The following is a 16,122-nucleotide window of genomic DNA, read 5'->3' as shown; positions in this document are numbered from 1 at the left end:
AGGGCCACATGGCCCTCAATTCATTAATTGTCCTATTAAAAAAAACTAATAAAATTGGAAGTCTATGATTAGAAATCAGTAGCTTAAGGTCCACTAAAAAACGTAACTGGGTGTCAGGGAAAATTATTTTTATGACCTACACTTGAAAAATCTGAAAGGCAGTCTACCTTTAATCTAACTGCACATTTTTGGACTGTGGGGGAAACCAGAGCAAACCCACACAGAAAGGCCCCTGTCAACCACTGGGCTCAAACCCAGAACCTTCTTGCTGTGAGGCAACAGTGCTAACCACTGCACCACCATATACAGTGGTGCTTGAAAGTTTGTGAACCCTTTAGAATTTTCTATATTTCTGCATAAATATGACCTAAAACATAATCAGATTTTCACACAAGTCCTAAAAGTAGATAAAGAGAACCCAGTTAAACAAATGAGACAAAAATATTATACTTGGTAATTTATTTATTGAGGAAAATGATCCAATATTACGCATCTGTGAGTGGCAAAAAGTATGTGAACCTTTGCTTTCAGTATCTGGTGTGACCCCCTTGTGCAGCAATAACTGCAACTGTTTCCGGTAACTGTTGATCAGTCCTGCACACCGACTTGGAGGAATTTTAGCCCATTCCTCCGCACAGAACAGCTTCAACTCTGGGATGTTGGTGGGTTTCCTCACAGGAACTGTGCTTGCTTCAGGTCCTTCCACAACATTTTGATTGGATTAAGGTCAGGACATTGACTTGGCCATTCCAAAACATGAACTTTATTCTTCTTTAACCATTCTTTGGTAGAACGACTTGTGTGCTTAGGGTCGTTGTCTTGCTGCATGACCCACTTTCTCTTGAGATTCAGTTCATGGACAGATGTCCTGACATTTTCCTTTAGAATTTGCTGGTATAATTCAGAATTCATTGTTCCATCAATGATGGCAAGCTGTCCTGGCCCAGATGCAGCAAAACAGGCCCAAACCATGATACTACCACTACCATGTTTCACAGATGGGATAAGGTTTTTATGCTGGAATGCAGTGTTTTTCTTTCGCCACACATAACACTTCTCATTTAAAGGAACAGTCCACCGTACTTCCATAATGAAATATGCTCTTATCTGAATTGAGACGAGCTGCTCCGTACCTCTCTGAGCTTTGCGCGACCTCCCAGACAGTCAGACGCGCTGTCACTCCTGTTAGCAATGTAGCTAGGCTCAGCATGGCCAATGGTATTTTTTGGGGCTGTAGTTAGATGCGACCAAACTCTTCCGCGTTTTTCCTGTTTACATAGGTTTATATGACCAGTGATATGAAACAAGTTCAGTTACACAAATTGAAACGTAGCGATTTTCTATGCTATGGAAAGTCCGCACTATAATGACAGGCGTACTAACACCTTCTGCGCGCTTCGGCAGCGCATTGATACGGAGCTCAGATATCAATGCGCTGCCGAAGTGCGCAGAAGGTGTTAGTACGCCTGTCATTATAGTGCGGACTTTCCATAGCATAGAAAATCGCTACGTTTCAATTTGTGTAACTGAACTTGTTTCATATCACTGGTCATATAAACCTATGTAAACAGGAAAAACGCGGAAGAGTTTGGTCGCATCTAACTACAGCCCCAAAAAATACCATTGGCCATGCTGAGCCTAGCTACATTGCTAACAGGAGTGACAGCGCGTCTGACTGACTGGGAGGTCGCGCAAAGCTCGGAGAGGTACGGAGCAGCTCGTCTCAATTCAGATAAGAGCATATTTCATTATGGAAGTACGGTGGACTGTTCCTTTAAACCAAAAAGTTCTATTTTGGTCTCATCCGTCCACAAAATGTTTTTTCCAATAGCCTTCTGGCTTGTCTATGTGATCTTTAGCAAACTGCAGATGAGGAGCAATGTTCTTTTTGGAGAGCAGTGGCTTTCTCCTTACAACCCTGCTATGCACACCATTGTTGTTCAGTGTTCTCCTGATGGTGGACTCATGAACATTAGCCAATGTGAGAGAGGCCTTCAGTTGCTTAGAAGTTATCCTGGGGTCCTTTGTGACCTCGCCGACTATTACATGCCTTGTTCTTGGAGTGATCTTTGTTGGTCGACCACTCCTGGGGAGGGTAACAATGGTCTTGAATTTCCTCCATTTGTACACAATCTATCTGACTGTGGATTGGTGGAGTCCAAACTCTTTAGAGATGGTTTTGTAACCTTTTCCAGCCTGATGAGCATCAACAACGCTTTTTCTGAAATCCTCAGAAATCTCCTTTGTTCGTGCCATGATAAACTTCCACAAGCATGTGTTGTGAAGATCAGACTTGGATAGATCCCTGTTCTTTAAATAAAACAGGGTGCCCACTCACACCTGATTGTCATCCCATTGATTGAAAACACCAGACTCTAATTTCACCTTCAAATTAACTGCTAATCCTAGAGGTTCACTTCCTTTACCTCTCACAGATATGTAATATTGGATCATTGTCCTCAATAAATAAATAACCAAGTATAATATTTTTGTCTCATTTGTTTAACTGGGTTCTCTTTATCTACTCTTAGGACTTGTGTGAAAATCTGATGATGCTTTAGGTCATATTTATGCAAAAATATAGAAAATTCTAAAGGGTTCACAAACTTTCAAGCATCACTGTAGTTGATTACAGCCAGTTATTTATCACTAACAGCACGGTCTCAAAGTTGTACTTTAAAGTGCATATCACAGGTAAATTCAGGAGCAAGATCAATGTAATTCTCCTATTTTGTATTAAACTTTGGTCAAATATCTGTCACATTTTGCATCTTGTACAATTTTTTTACCTTGCGCAATACCAGAAAAATTCAGTTGAAATCAAGCCATTTGAGGCGAATTCGTCTGCCTCTGAAAAAACTTGGCATTTGGATTTCCTGGCAAACGTTGGTTTTCGTGATGTCACGTGCGGGACGCCTCCTTCTGAATCCTACGTCAGCGCTGGTTTGTTTATGAGAAAACGACCTGGTGGTTTTCTGCAAATTTCTTCAACGTTATCACATAATTATTAAAATGGTTAACAGATGTATCATAGGAGGGTGTAACAACACCAGTCTTGATGGGATTAGTACTCATTGTTTTCCAAAAGACCGGACAATGAGAGAGAAATGGGAGCGCTTTGTGCAAGGCACCCGGAATCCAAGGACCAAAGCAGAGCCGAGAAAAAGACCAAGAAAATCGGCAATTCACAAGTTGACTGTTGCCAGGATAAGAAATAAGAGAGACTATACTCTAAATTAGGTGTTCCTGTGTTTGTGTGGTACACGGATAATGTTATTTATTAACACATAAGTAAACAATACAAAAGCCCTGGGCAATAATACACTTACTTAGATTAGATTAGATTAGATTAGATTAGATTAGATTAGATTAGATTAGATTAGATTAGATTAGATTAGATAGAACTTTATTGATCCCTTTGGGAGGGTTCCCTCAGGGAAATTAAAAAGATACAGCCTGGTAAAAAGCAGCCAAAGTAGAGTCCAAAGTAGCATGTTTAAAGTCCCCAGAAATTGCCTGTAAATGCCTCAGGGTGCTGTGTCTGCAGCCTTACTGTGACAGAGTGAATCCCCTCACATGCAGCGGCTGCGTCTGCCCTCGGAGGGATGTAAACACAGATGGTGATGCTAGAGCTCCAAGTCCAGGCAACATAAGACTGTCTTTACGGAGAAATGTCCCGGGTTACACCAGCGGTTGTTCATGTAAATGATGAGTCCCCCACCTTTGCCTTTCCCGCATGCTTTAGTGTCTCTGTCGGCTCTCACAGCAGTGAATCCCCGCAGGTCCATGTTAGCATCTGGTACAAGATGTGTTAGCCAGGTCTCCATAAAAATAAATAAGCTGCTCTCCCGGTAAATCCGCTGGTTGTTCAGTGCGGATAGCTCGTCGACCTTATTCGGCAGTGAGTTCACATTCCCCATGATAACGGAGGGAATGGATGGTTTGTAGCACTGCCGGTTGTCCGCTAGCCTAGCCTTTAGCTTAGCCCCGGCTTTGCAGCCCCTGGGTTTCCTCCTCAGCTCGGCCGGGATGGGGTGTCGTATCCCAGCTCGTCCCATTGTTTTCAGGGCCAGCAGCTCCTCTCTCGAATAAGCGAGAACACTGGCTCCTGGTTGCGTGTTAAAGTTAAAAATATCCATGGGATATGAAGAAAAACACACTATGTCTTCGTAAGAAGAGCAGAAAAGTAAAAAGGTGGAAAAAAAGAGGTTTAAAGAGCTAAAAACTACAGAGCTACTGGAGAGGCAGCCATCTCACACAGCGCCCAAGGTCACATTTTCTTTACATTTTACTTCACATGTATCAAGGGATATGCGTGTCAGGGCTTGAGATCTTGGGACCTGTCAAACACATTAAATGTATATACAACCCTGCTTAGCCGATTCCATGTGTGTAGCTTACAGTGTTTCCCAACCTTTCTTGAGCCATGGCACATATTTTACATTTGAAAAATCCCACGGCACACCACCAAACAAGAAAGACACACACAAAGATCTTCAACAGCTCTGAGTCACTCTCCTTTTTTAGTTTTTATACATGGGTGCAAGTATAAAATTTTCAAAAACCTGAAAAGTCTGACAAACTCAGACATGCATGGCGCAGCCATGCAGGGGGGGTTACAAAGGGGGGGTGAGCCCCCCCTTAGGGCTCGAAAAAAAATTTAAATTACAAGTTAAAATGGTTGTCTCTCATGCAAACATTTATAATATTAATAGTTATATGATTTGCATATTCACATCAAATGTTTAATACATTTCATCAATTCATCTGAAATAATATTTCAAGTACAAGGCTTGATATTTCAAAACATCTAGCGACTACTAATTTAAATGTTGAAACAACCATTTTTAATATGCTTTTGCTGTGATACCATTTTTACAATATATACACAGCTTGAGTTAAAATAAGGGGCCACATGTCTTGATGTCCTCAGAAACTCCTGGATTTTAGCAAATAACAAGATTCAGCTTTTTCCATATACAAAAATATCTATATTTTATAATCCATTACTGACTACAAATGAGTTTTCAACCGAACAACCACATTAGAAAAGATGATAAAAAAGCTAACAAACTTATTTCAAGACCTACCTTACTTTTATTTAATAACTGAAAGGTAATCAAATGTCAAAAAAAAAAGTTTATAAAAGCAGATACTTGTGATGAATAATTTCAATTCTAGAAGGAAGCACATTGCATTTGCACATCACACAATATCAGATGACAATTTAAATCACCAATAAATGTTTTGAATTCACTTATTACTACATAGCACAAAAATCAGAAAAGTGCACGGCCAATATCATCTCATCTCATCTCATCTCATCTCATTATCTCTAGCTGCTTTATCCTTCTACAGGGTCGCAGGCAAGCTGGAGCCTATCCCAGCTGACTACGGGCAAAAGGCAGGGTACACCCTGGACAAGTCGCCAGGTCATCACAGGGCTGACACATAGACACAGACAACCATTCACACTCACATTCACACCTACGGTCAATTTAGAGTCACCAGTTAACCTAACCTGCATGTCTTTGGACTGTGGGGGAAACCGGAGCACCCGGAGGAAACCCACGCGGACACGGGGAGAACATGCAAACTCCGCACAGAAAGGCCCTCGCCGGCCACGGGGCTCGAACCCGGACCTTCTTGCTGTGAGGCGACAGCGCTAACCACTACACCACCGTGCCGCCCCCCAATATCATTAATTTCAAAATTATTATTATTGTATTGCGCCTTCCAATAGAAACTTAATTTTGACATATTTTGATCAGCAACCAGAGGCAAAGCACGTGGATCTGTCGCAAGTTAGGGAAGCGAAATAAGGCTTATTATAAAAGCTGAAGTTTCATTGGACGGCAGTTAATAGTGAGCCAATCAAAAGCACCGTTCTAACTTGCACCAAAAGAAATGGCGACTCATGGGAATAGTTGTGTTGATTTGGTCGAACAACCAACATGATATCACACATGTATAACACCGTGAAACAATGGGCTAGTCAGGACCACTCGTCGGTGAGCGGCGGATAAATTGAATGAGGCTTGTGGCGAAGACGAGATGAAAAGATTTGTCTCGTGCAGAGACTGTACCGCGGTACGCTGGGAGTGAGACAGTGAGAGGGCCACCCCCCGAAAATCTCAACGGATTTACATGATTTGGAAAAATGACTTTTTCAGAACTGAAAAAAACGGAGCTTCCGGCACATGCTGGAAAACTTGCACCCGTGCCACTGTCGCACCCGAAGCATTACTAATTCTATTGTTTGAATGGCAACAGGTAGATACACAGGTTAATTAGCTACCTGCTGCTATCTATTCGAAGATGGTTCCGCCGGTCACTATACATCACTGGCATAGACGAACGAAGACAAATTATTTGCGGTAAATAAATATTTTTCGGAACAATTAAGTGAAATTGGATAATGTCCCACGGTACACCTGATGATCTCTTGCGGCACACTAATGTGCCGCGGCACAGCAGTTGGGAAACACTGGCTTATGAAATCTTTCTCCTACAGTAGCCAGTACTCTTCTAAATGAAGAAATATATAAATACAGTGGTGCTTGAAAGTTTGTGAACCCTTTAGAATTTTCTAAGTTTCTGCATAAATATGACCTAAAACATCATCAGATTTTCATATAAGTCCTAAAAGTAGATAAAGAGAACCCAGTTAAACAAATGAGACAAAAATATTATACCTGGTCATTAATTTATTGAGGAAAATGTTCCAATATTACATATCAGTGAGTGGCAAAAGTATGTGAACCTCTAGGATTAGCAGTTAATTTGAAGGTGAAATTAGAGTCGGGTGTTTTCAATCAGTGAGATGACAATCAGGAGTGAGTGGGCACCCTGTTTTATTTAAAGAACAGGGATCTATCAAAGTCTGATCTTCACAACACATGTTTGTGGAAGTGTATCATGGCACGAGCAAAGGAGATTTCTGAGGACCTCAGAAAAAGCGTTGTTGATGCTCCTCAGGCTGGAAAAGGTTACAAAACCATCTCTAAAGAGTTTGGACTCCACCAATCCACAGTCAGACAGATTGTGTACAAATGGAGGAAATTCAAGACCATTGTTACCCTCCCCAGGAGTGGTCGACCAACAAAGATCACTCCAAGAGCAAGGCGTGTAATAGTTGGCAAGGTCACAAAGGACCCCAGGGTAACTTCTAAGCAACTGAAGACCTCTCTCACATTGGCTAATGTTAATGTTCATGAGTCCACCATCAGGAGAACACTGAACAACAATGGTGTGCATGGCAGAGTTGCAAGGAGAAAGCCGCTGCTCTCCAAAAAGAACATTGCTGCTCATCTGCAGTTTGCAAAAGATCACGTGGACAAGCCAGAAGGCTCTTGGAAAAATGTTTTGTGGACGGATGAGACGAAAATAGAACTTTTTGGTTTAAATGATAAGCGTTATGTTTGGAGAAAGGAAAACACTGCATTCCAGCAGAACCACCTTATCCCATCTGTGAAACATGATGGTGGTAGTATTATGGTTTGGGCCTGTTTTACTGCATCTGGGCCAGGACAGCTTGCCATCATTGATGGAACAATGAATTCTGAATTATACCAGCAAATTCGAATGGAAAATGTCAGGACATCTGTCCATGAACTGAATCTCAAGAGAAGGTGGGTCATGCAGCAAGACAACGACCCTAAGCACACAAGTCGTTCTACCAAAGAATGGTTAAAGAAGAATAAAGTGAATGTTTTGGAATGGCCAAGTCAAAGTCCTGACCTTAATCCAATCGAAATGTTGTGGAAGGACCTGAAGCGAGCAGTTCATGTGAGGAAACCCACCAACATCCCAGAGTTGAAGCTGTTCTGTACAGAGGAATGGGCTAAAATTCCTCCAAGCCGGTGTGCAGGACTGATCAACAGTTACCGCAAACGTTTAGTTGCAGTTATTGCTACACAAGGGGGTCACACCAGATACTGAAAGCAAAGGTTCACATACTTTTGCCACTCACAGATATGTAATATTGGATCATTTTCCTCAATAAATAAATGACCAAGTATAATATTTTTGTCTCATTTGTTTCACTGGGTTCTCTTTATTTACTTTTAGGACTTGTGTGAAAATCTGATGTTTTAGGTCATATTTATGCAGAAATATAGAAAATTCTAAAGGGTTCACAAACTTTCAAGCACCACTGTACATATATGTTATTTACCAGCTGGGAGGTCTGTATCGTGAAATACCGTGACCGAGGTCTTGAAAGTACTGAGCGAGGCCCTCTGGGCCGAGGTCAGTATTCAAGGCCAAGGTCACGGTATTTCACCATACGGCCCGACCATAAGCTGGTAAATAATATATTTATTTTTTTCTTTACCAAATTCTAACAGAAAACGAGAGCGCCCGAAAGGGAAAACTGAGCCAAGCCGCCATTTTGAATCCTCATTCATGGCTGTAATGCAAATGGCTTCCTCCTCGCTATACAAGTGCACTTCCATGGCAGGAAAAAATACTACATTTTGCCGCCTATGTAGTCCACTATTTATACAAAATTGAGTCATTCAGGATTCAGCCATGTTTTTGCTCGGTGTTAGCAAGTTACAGGTTTTTTTTTCCTTCCTCAGGGTAGTAAAACTTGCTTTCGCTGTGAACACTGTCATTATCACTATCCATGATGTAAAATTAATGCTATTTTGAATCCTCATTCACGACTGGAATGCAAATGGCTTCCTCCTCGGTATACAAGTTCACTTCCATGGCAGGAAAAAAACTACATTTTGCCGCCTATGTAGTCCCCTATTTATACAAAATTGAGTCATTCAGGATTCAGCCATGTTTTTGCTCGGCGTTAGCAACAATTAGAGGTTTTTAGCTTTCTCCTGAAATGTTTTATTTTATTTCTTCTTCCTCAGGGTAGTAAAACTCACTTTCGCTGTGAAGACTGTCGTTATCACTATCCATGATGTAAAATTAATGCTATTATGCTGAGAAATGCTGGCAAAAATTTATAAGATTTTTAATAAAAATCTTATAAATAAATCTTATAAAAAAGATAAATGTTGACAAAAATTGCTACTATGTTTGTTGTTGTTGTGAATGGTCCATAACCAGGGTCCGTACCGTAGGATACGGACCCACTCGCCAGCCAATCAGAGCGCAGGATTTGATGGAAACCGGACCGCGAAAAAAAATAGTAATTAGAAAAAATATGATTCATGTAACAATAGATAGATGAGCATTGATACATCAATCCATGGGTTTAGAAGCTGAAAGTCACAATTCCATATTTCAATGCAAAATCGCTAGCTGCTAAACTTGGTCTACACAGGCTGTGCACTGAAACCGTCCAAGCTCTCTCATCATACCCCTTTTCCACCAAATCAGTTCCAGGGCTGGTTTGGGGCCAGTGATGGTGCTGGTTCACAACTCGTTCAACTTGCGAACCAGCTGAGAACCAGTTTGCTTTTCCATAGCTCGGGGTGCTAAGGGGAGCCACATCATTACGTCACTGTATACGTCAGTTATGTTGCTGCGTTTGCATAAACCTTGGCGCGAACATCGAAGCAACAACAACACATGCCCCTTTTCCACCAAAGCAATTCCAGGGCTGGTTTGGGGCCAGTGCTTAGTTTGGAACCGGGTTTTCTGTTTCCACTGACAAAGAACTGGCTCTGGGGCCAGAAAAACCGGTTCCAGGCTAGCACCAACTCTCTGCTGGGCCAGAGGAAAGAACCGCTTACGTCAGCAGGGGGGCAGAGTTGTTAAGACCAACGACAATAACAAGACCGCGAAAGATCGCCATTTTTAAGCGATGAGAAGCAGCAGCTGTATAAACGCGAAGTCATCCATTATTATCATTATTGTTGTTGTTGCTGCTTCTTCCGTGTTGTTTTTGCTTCGATATTCGCACCAAGGTTTATGCAAACGTAGCGACGTAATGACGTGGCTCCCCTTAGCACCGCAAGCTATGGAAAAGCAAACTGGTTCTCAGCTGGCTTGCAAGTTGAACGAGTTGTGAACCAGCACCAGCACTGGCCCCGAACCAGCCCTGGAACTGATTTGGGGAAAGATCTGGTGCTACCCTGGAACCGTTTTTTCTGGCCCAGAGCCAGTTCTTTGTCAGTGGAAACAGAAAACCCGGTTCCAAACTAAGCACTGGCCCCGAACCAGCCCTGGAACTGATTTGGTGGAAAAGGGCTATCAGCCTGCTGGCGGGTCCGCAGGTGACGTCACGAATCTGGCTCCAGACTCCCTTGGGATTTTTCCAGACGCGTTTTTTTTTTTTTTTTTTTCTGCTGTAGACAGATGGCCTTGTACAAAATTACGCTTCCGGATGAGTGTGTAAAGGGACATACTTTCATATAAAAAAACCGAAATTGGACCAGAATATGCACTTTAATGCGAGCTCGCGCAGGGTGCCACATGGAACAGGGGGCGTGTCTAAAGTCGGACAGAGGCGCAGGTGAGCGCAAGCGTACATTTACGTCACACTCCAGGGGTGGAGCGTTCTCATATACACACACACAGAGAAACCGAATGAGCCTCAGAGTTTGAAAGGAGGAAGAAAAAGACGCAGTTCTGAATTTGTTGCTTGTTTAAACGCGCTGAGGAAGAACTTTTCACTTTCTGAGTTTTAATCGAAGCCCAGTGCTGAGGTTGAAGTGTCAGAAATGACGGACGCGATAATACCAAACGGATGCAAGAGCACCCGAGTGAGTGAGAATGACTACTTCAGGAAGGTGAGAGGAGCTTCATTACACAGCTCTGGGGCTGAGAGAAAAGACCTGCTCGGGCTTTTGGACCAGTTTGTTAATTATTTCATAATTATTTCTCACAAGGTCTCACTCAGTGTCAATGTGTAGAAAGGTAACAGGAAGATTTTTGAAGGCGCACAGGATAGTTTTCTGCTTTTGTAGCTGTTTTTATCCCTGAAATGACTGTTAGCAAGCACCAAATGCTATGAGGTAAAAAAAAGTTTTTTTTCTCACTTAGAAAGGTCAAAGTAATGTTTTTATTTTATAATCCAGTGTGTTTTTGTATCATAATTAAACCACAACAACCTGAACTGCATATACTATGCTTTCAGGTTTTTAATTTTTTTTAAGTTAATAATAGGCCTATACTGAATAACAAGCCAATTGTTATTGGAAACCCATACCTTGTGAGTTGTTCTTGGATGGATATATAATATACACTACCGTTCAAAAGTTTAGGGTCACCCAGACAATTTTGTGTTTTCCATGAAAAGTCACACTTTTTTTTATTTACCACCATAAGTCGTAAAATGAATAGAAAATATAGTCAAGACCTTTTTCTGGCCATTTTGAGCATTTAATCGACCCCACAAATGTGATGCTCCAGAAACTCAATCTGCTCAAAGGAAGGTCAGTTTTATAGCTTCTCTAAAGAGCTCAACTGTTTTCAGCTGTGCTAACATGATTGTACAAGGGTTTTCTAATCATCCATTAGCCTTCTGAGGCAATGAGCAAACACATTGTACCATTAGAACACTGGAGTGAGAGTTGCTGGAAATGGGCCTCTATACACCTATGGAGATATTGCACCAAATATATAATATAAAATTAATTTTCAAATAACCTGAAAATAAAGCTGGCACTACTTTTTGATAGTCATAATGGTGGAGGAGGAAACTCTGGCCATCCTGAGTTATAGCTTTTGACTGAATTTCTTTGACGTATTTATACTCCATGCACATTCTGTCCTAGTCTTTCCATTACTGCATTCTTCCTGTTAAAGCTGTCTTTTGTATAAGATCCAGGAGGGCTTCAAGCTGATACTGTGGGGCCCTTAACTCCATGTGCTCCAGGGCCACTGTATCATAGCTGACCCTGTGCTCGGACTGCACTGGGATATGAGGGAGGGGGGAAAAAAATTTGGTGTTCTGTAATGTATATGTGACACAGGTTTCTTCTTTGTGTATACAGTTCTTGGTTTGTAATGTTAACGTTAAGAATCCCAGAGTCTTGGGCAGCACGGTGGTGTAGTGGTTAGCACGGTCGCCTCATAGCAAAAAGGTTCTGGGTTCGAACCCAGCGGCCGGCAAGGGCCTTTCTTGCATGTTCTCCCCGTATCTGCGTGGGTTTCCTCCGGGTGCTCCGGTTTCCCCTACAGTCCAAAGACGTGGTTAGGTTAGTATGGGATGGCCTTGAGCGAGACGCCTAACTCCCAACTGCTCCCCGGGTGCTGTTAGCATGGCTGCCCACTGCTCTGGGTATGTATGTGTGTGTTCACTGCTTCAGATGGGTTAAATGCAGAGAGGAAATTTCACAAGTGTGTGATGAATAAAGTTGTGCTCTTTCTTTAAGTAAAGGCAGTGATGGTAGGTGTGTGTGCGTACGTGTCCTGAGTATCAGTTGAAGACTAATTATCTCAAAATATGACGTTTGTGTGTTTTAATTTAGCTGGTCCAATCTGAGCGGTGGAACCTGTGTGGTCACATATTTGCTCATTCATTCATGTGGTGTTTTTTCTTGTCTAACCGTGTGTGTGTGTGTATCCAAGTGCTGAAAAGAGCCTTTTGTCTCTGTGGAAGCACAGCTTTGCTTGTGAACTGTATCTGCCCTTCTGTTTTGTCCTCTTCTTCCTGGAGGCAGTAAAGTGTATTGTCGCCAGAAGCTGTTTGGACAATGAGCTCGGAGGGTGTAGCATCTCCCTCTCATAAGCCGACTGTTCTGATCAGCAACAGACTGTAGAGGGAACCTGCCCATTGCACCAGAGATGAAAATATAATCCACTAATCGGGATCTAGAGTGAATTTAGTTAAGGATGGTAGTCTGACTGAAATTATTTTTGCTTTCCTACTAGTTTTCCTTTATAATGATTTAAATTAATTTATCGCTTTTGTACTGTCACTAAGACTGACGGCTTTCCTGGTAGTATACACTCCATGGAAAGCTCTAAAAAGTTCTTTAGTATGAAATCTTGGGGATTAACATTTAAAGTTTCTGTGTAGAGCTGTGTGGTATAGGGTTTTCTTTTCATAAACTATTCCATGTTGAACCCCTTCAGAAAGCTGGCATATCAGCCATCCAACTATGAACCCATGGGGATTGTTTTGAGGCAGAAGGTGCAGAGTAATTTTGAGACAGTAAAGCAAAAACAGTGGCCCTGCAATGGACTGACGTCCCATTTAAGGTGGTGTTCTCTTGCGGCTGGTGTTGGAGCAAGTGGCTCTGAATCCATTGTGCCCATAACCAGGGTAATGCCGATACTGTAGCTGAATGGGGGGAGGAGGAGTTTCACTTAAGCTGAAGGTTTTGGTAAAGCAGATTTTCAACCATAGAGAAATGGTCCTTGTAATATTTATAGATAACTTGAAACATGACCTGAAACAAGGAACGTTTGTGGCTGGTAGATAAGTGGGGAGTGGTTTTGGACTGGTAAATCAGAATAAGTGTGAAGATAATTTGCAGTGGGATCATTTTGTGCCAGCTCACAAATGGTTAGATGGTGTTGGTGATGGGTTTTGATGGTTATTTATTTAAAACACAGTGGCAGATTGATTTTGGTCAGGAGATGAAGAAGGAATGATGATTCGAGCAAATAATTCTTTGGATGATAATTAAAGCCTCGCAATCACATGAACTCCTGGTTTTAGTCTAGTAAAGAAAATGCAGTGGTCTTGTAGATGATGCAGATTAGGATGTGGTTTGTTGGGTTTCAGCAAGTAAGTCAGTAGTTAAGGATTTTTTTTTTTTTTAAATTAGTAGGTTGCTTTCAGTCTGTGGTTATGAAACGGTGTGTACAAGGTGTTGGGACACAGAAATGGAAGTGAATGGATGGTTTTGGTTCAGTAGATGAAGGAGAGGGTGGGAATAGTTTCAGGAAAGTACGTAATGTGGGTTCGGGGATTGTACACGTTTGGCTTGGTCACTATTGTGCTGTGACGAAATACTTTTGAGCGAGTCGACAGAACTTTCTCACTCAACAGATGCAGATAATAGAAGATGAAATGAGAAGTGGGGTGTAATTAGATAATGTTAAATGTGATCAATTGGGGAGATGGTTTTTGAATCGTTGCTTCAGCTGTCTCTGTGGCCAGCAAGTAGGAATCGCAGATTCGGCACGTTCTACTTGTCTTTCCTCTGACGTCGCAACTAGCCAAAATCAGCATGCAGCCAAACCCCACACACTAATGTAGCACAGATGTTTCAGCTTCTGACGAGGCTGAGAAGAGTTGTATAATTGTAAAATGACCCTGCTATGTCTCCGTGTTTCAGATAGAGCAGTAAACGATTAGCGAGAGTGTGCACAATAATTGTAGAGGCTGTCTTTTTATTCTCTGGAGATGTACTGAATGTTACAAACTGAAATCAATTTGGAAAATGGATACATCATGCAATAATCATCTTGAGAGAACCATAGCTGACCTATTATTGCAAAATTGGCAGAGGTTTTTTTTTTTTTTTTTGCCTTGTTTTGTTTTGCCTGTTCCCAATGTAACTCAAAGTAGTAAACAGATTTTGAGGAAATGTAAGCCATGGGCCAAGGAGCAATTGATTAGATTTCAATGCAAAGCTGGATATGTATGCAGATCCAGGACTTTTATTTATTTATTTTGCCTGTCCCCAGCGTAACTCAAAGTAGTGAACAGATTTTGATGAAATTTGGTGTACGGCTTTTAATATTATCCTAGGTTTAAATTATTCCAAGTGCCCTTGTTATTGGTCTCTCGATAGTTTGTCAACTTGTGCACCAAACTATCGTGAGGCTAACGCAGAGACGAACACCCATTCACACTTGTGGGCAATTTGGAGTAGCCAGCTGACCTAATCCACATGTCTTTGGACTGTGGGAGGAAACCCACACAGGCCCAAGGAGAACATGGAAACTCCACATAAAAAGACTCTAGTTGACCGTAAGGTTTAAACCCAGAACCTTCTTGCTGTGAGGTGACACTGCTAACCAATGCATCATCCTGCTGCCTTTTTTGTCCAAATATCCAGAGCACATCAAGTTCCCACACTGGCTTTGATTCAGAGTCAAATCTCTTTCTCAATGAAATTGAACCACGTTAGAGTTCACTTGAAATCGGATCCAGACCACATCGCACGCATAGACTTGGACCACACCTGACTGTGATTGCTGTGTTCTCGGCTGACTAAATAAAGCACACCAGAGTTTGATTCACACACAGTAAAAACGCTGTATGTGTGAAAGCACCCTTAGAAACCCCAAAAGTTCAGACTAAATTTGTCTCTTTTGAGCTAGAAACATTGTTTCTGATTCCTGTGTACACATGATGGAAAGTGAAATCTCTGGAGGATCAGAACATTTTCTTCTGTTCACCAACTTTGTTTTTGTCTCCACCTGTCACTATCCTGAAGTAATCATGAGATTTAGATAGTGGACCCGTATGAATAAGATTATATGGCTTAAAAAAAAAAAAGTATGTCAAGAAGGTATAGACCCATGTGTGTTAGATTGCACCTGTCCTGTAGTTGCCTTCCTCTTTTTGTAGCTCCTATAGCAGTTGTGTACTTTGGCTTGTTCCCAACCCACTAAAGTAAACAGGTTTTTTTCTAGAAAAATTTAGTATGAGGGCGCTCACCATGGCGAGGGAGCGAAGCGGGGGGGATGGTGCAAAGCCTTTTAAAAATGCTCCAATGGGACATTCTGAGGCTATCTGAGGGGGAAATTGTAACAAATTGTCTGTCAACATTGAAAAAGAAAGAAGTAATCTTCTTCTGCCCCGGACAGTCTTTGGCTTTCTTCCGTTTCGTGCCGCGGGATGACATCTTTAAATGCCCAAGTGTCAACAAAAACAACTCGCGAACTACTTCTGTCAAAAGCTCCCGTGCCGGTGGGTGAAAGGTCATTCAGTCTCGAGAAATCTCACTCTACAAGTCAGCTGACCTTGTATGTAACCCATGTCAAATCTCGCGAGAGCAGCCGCGACAAGTAAACAACATGGCACCTCAGTCTGGAAAATGCCAATTCGGATTGTTTTTGCACCGTCTGGCGGTGTATCTACTATGATTGGAATATTTTTGGAGCAATTATAACGTATTTGATGATCAGACACATTGTCACGTAGTGTTGCTGGGATGTTTTCACGGAGTCGGTAAGGGGGCGCACGCTGAGAGTAAGAGGGCGCAGCGCCCCTGTTCCCCCGTTTAGACGAAAGCCTGGTAAATATTGTTA

At 41.9% G+C, this 16,122-nt stretch overlaps 1 protein-coding gene across 2 annotated transcripts in view; it reads left to right on the top strand.

The window, feature by feature from the left end:
* Positions 1–10,469: 10,469 nt before the first annotated feature.
* Positions 10,470–16,122, top strand: part of rhpn2 (rhophilin, Rho GTPase binding protein 2) — a 56,597-nt gene continuing 50,944 nt past the window's right edge. For both annotated transcript variants that reach the window (XM_060912010.1, XM_060912009.1), the window contains exon 1: positions 10,470–10,697. In XM_060912010.1, the coding sequence (XP_060767993.1) occupies positions 10,629–10,697 (69 nt within the window). In that variant the 5' untranslated portion in view covers positions 10,470–10,628. The remainder of the gene's footprint in view (positions 10,698–16,122) is intronic.

The sequence above is a fragment of the Neoarius graeffei genome, chromosome 27 (assembly GCF_027579695.1).
Source record: "Neoarius graeffei isolate fNeoGra1 chromosome 27, fNeoGra1.pri, whole genome shotgun sequence".
Taxonomy (NCBI): Eukaryota; Metazoa; Chordata; class Actinopteri; order Siluriformes; family Ariidae; genus Neoarius; species Neoarius graeffei.
The sequence above is the reverse complement of the archived record's forward strand: the minus strand, read 5'-3'. Positions and strand labels throughout refer to the sequence as shown.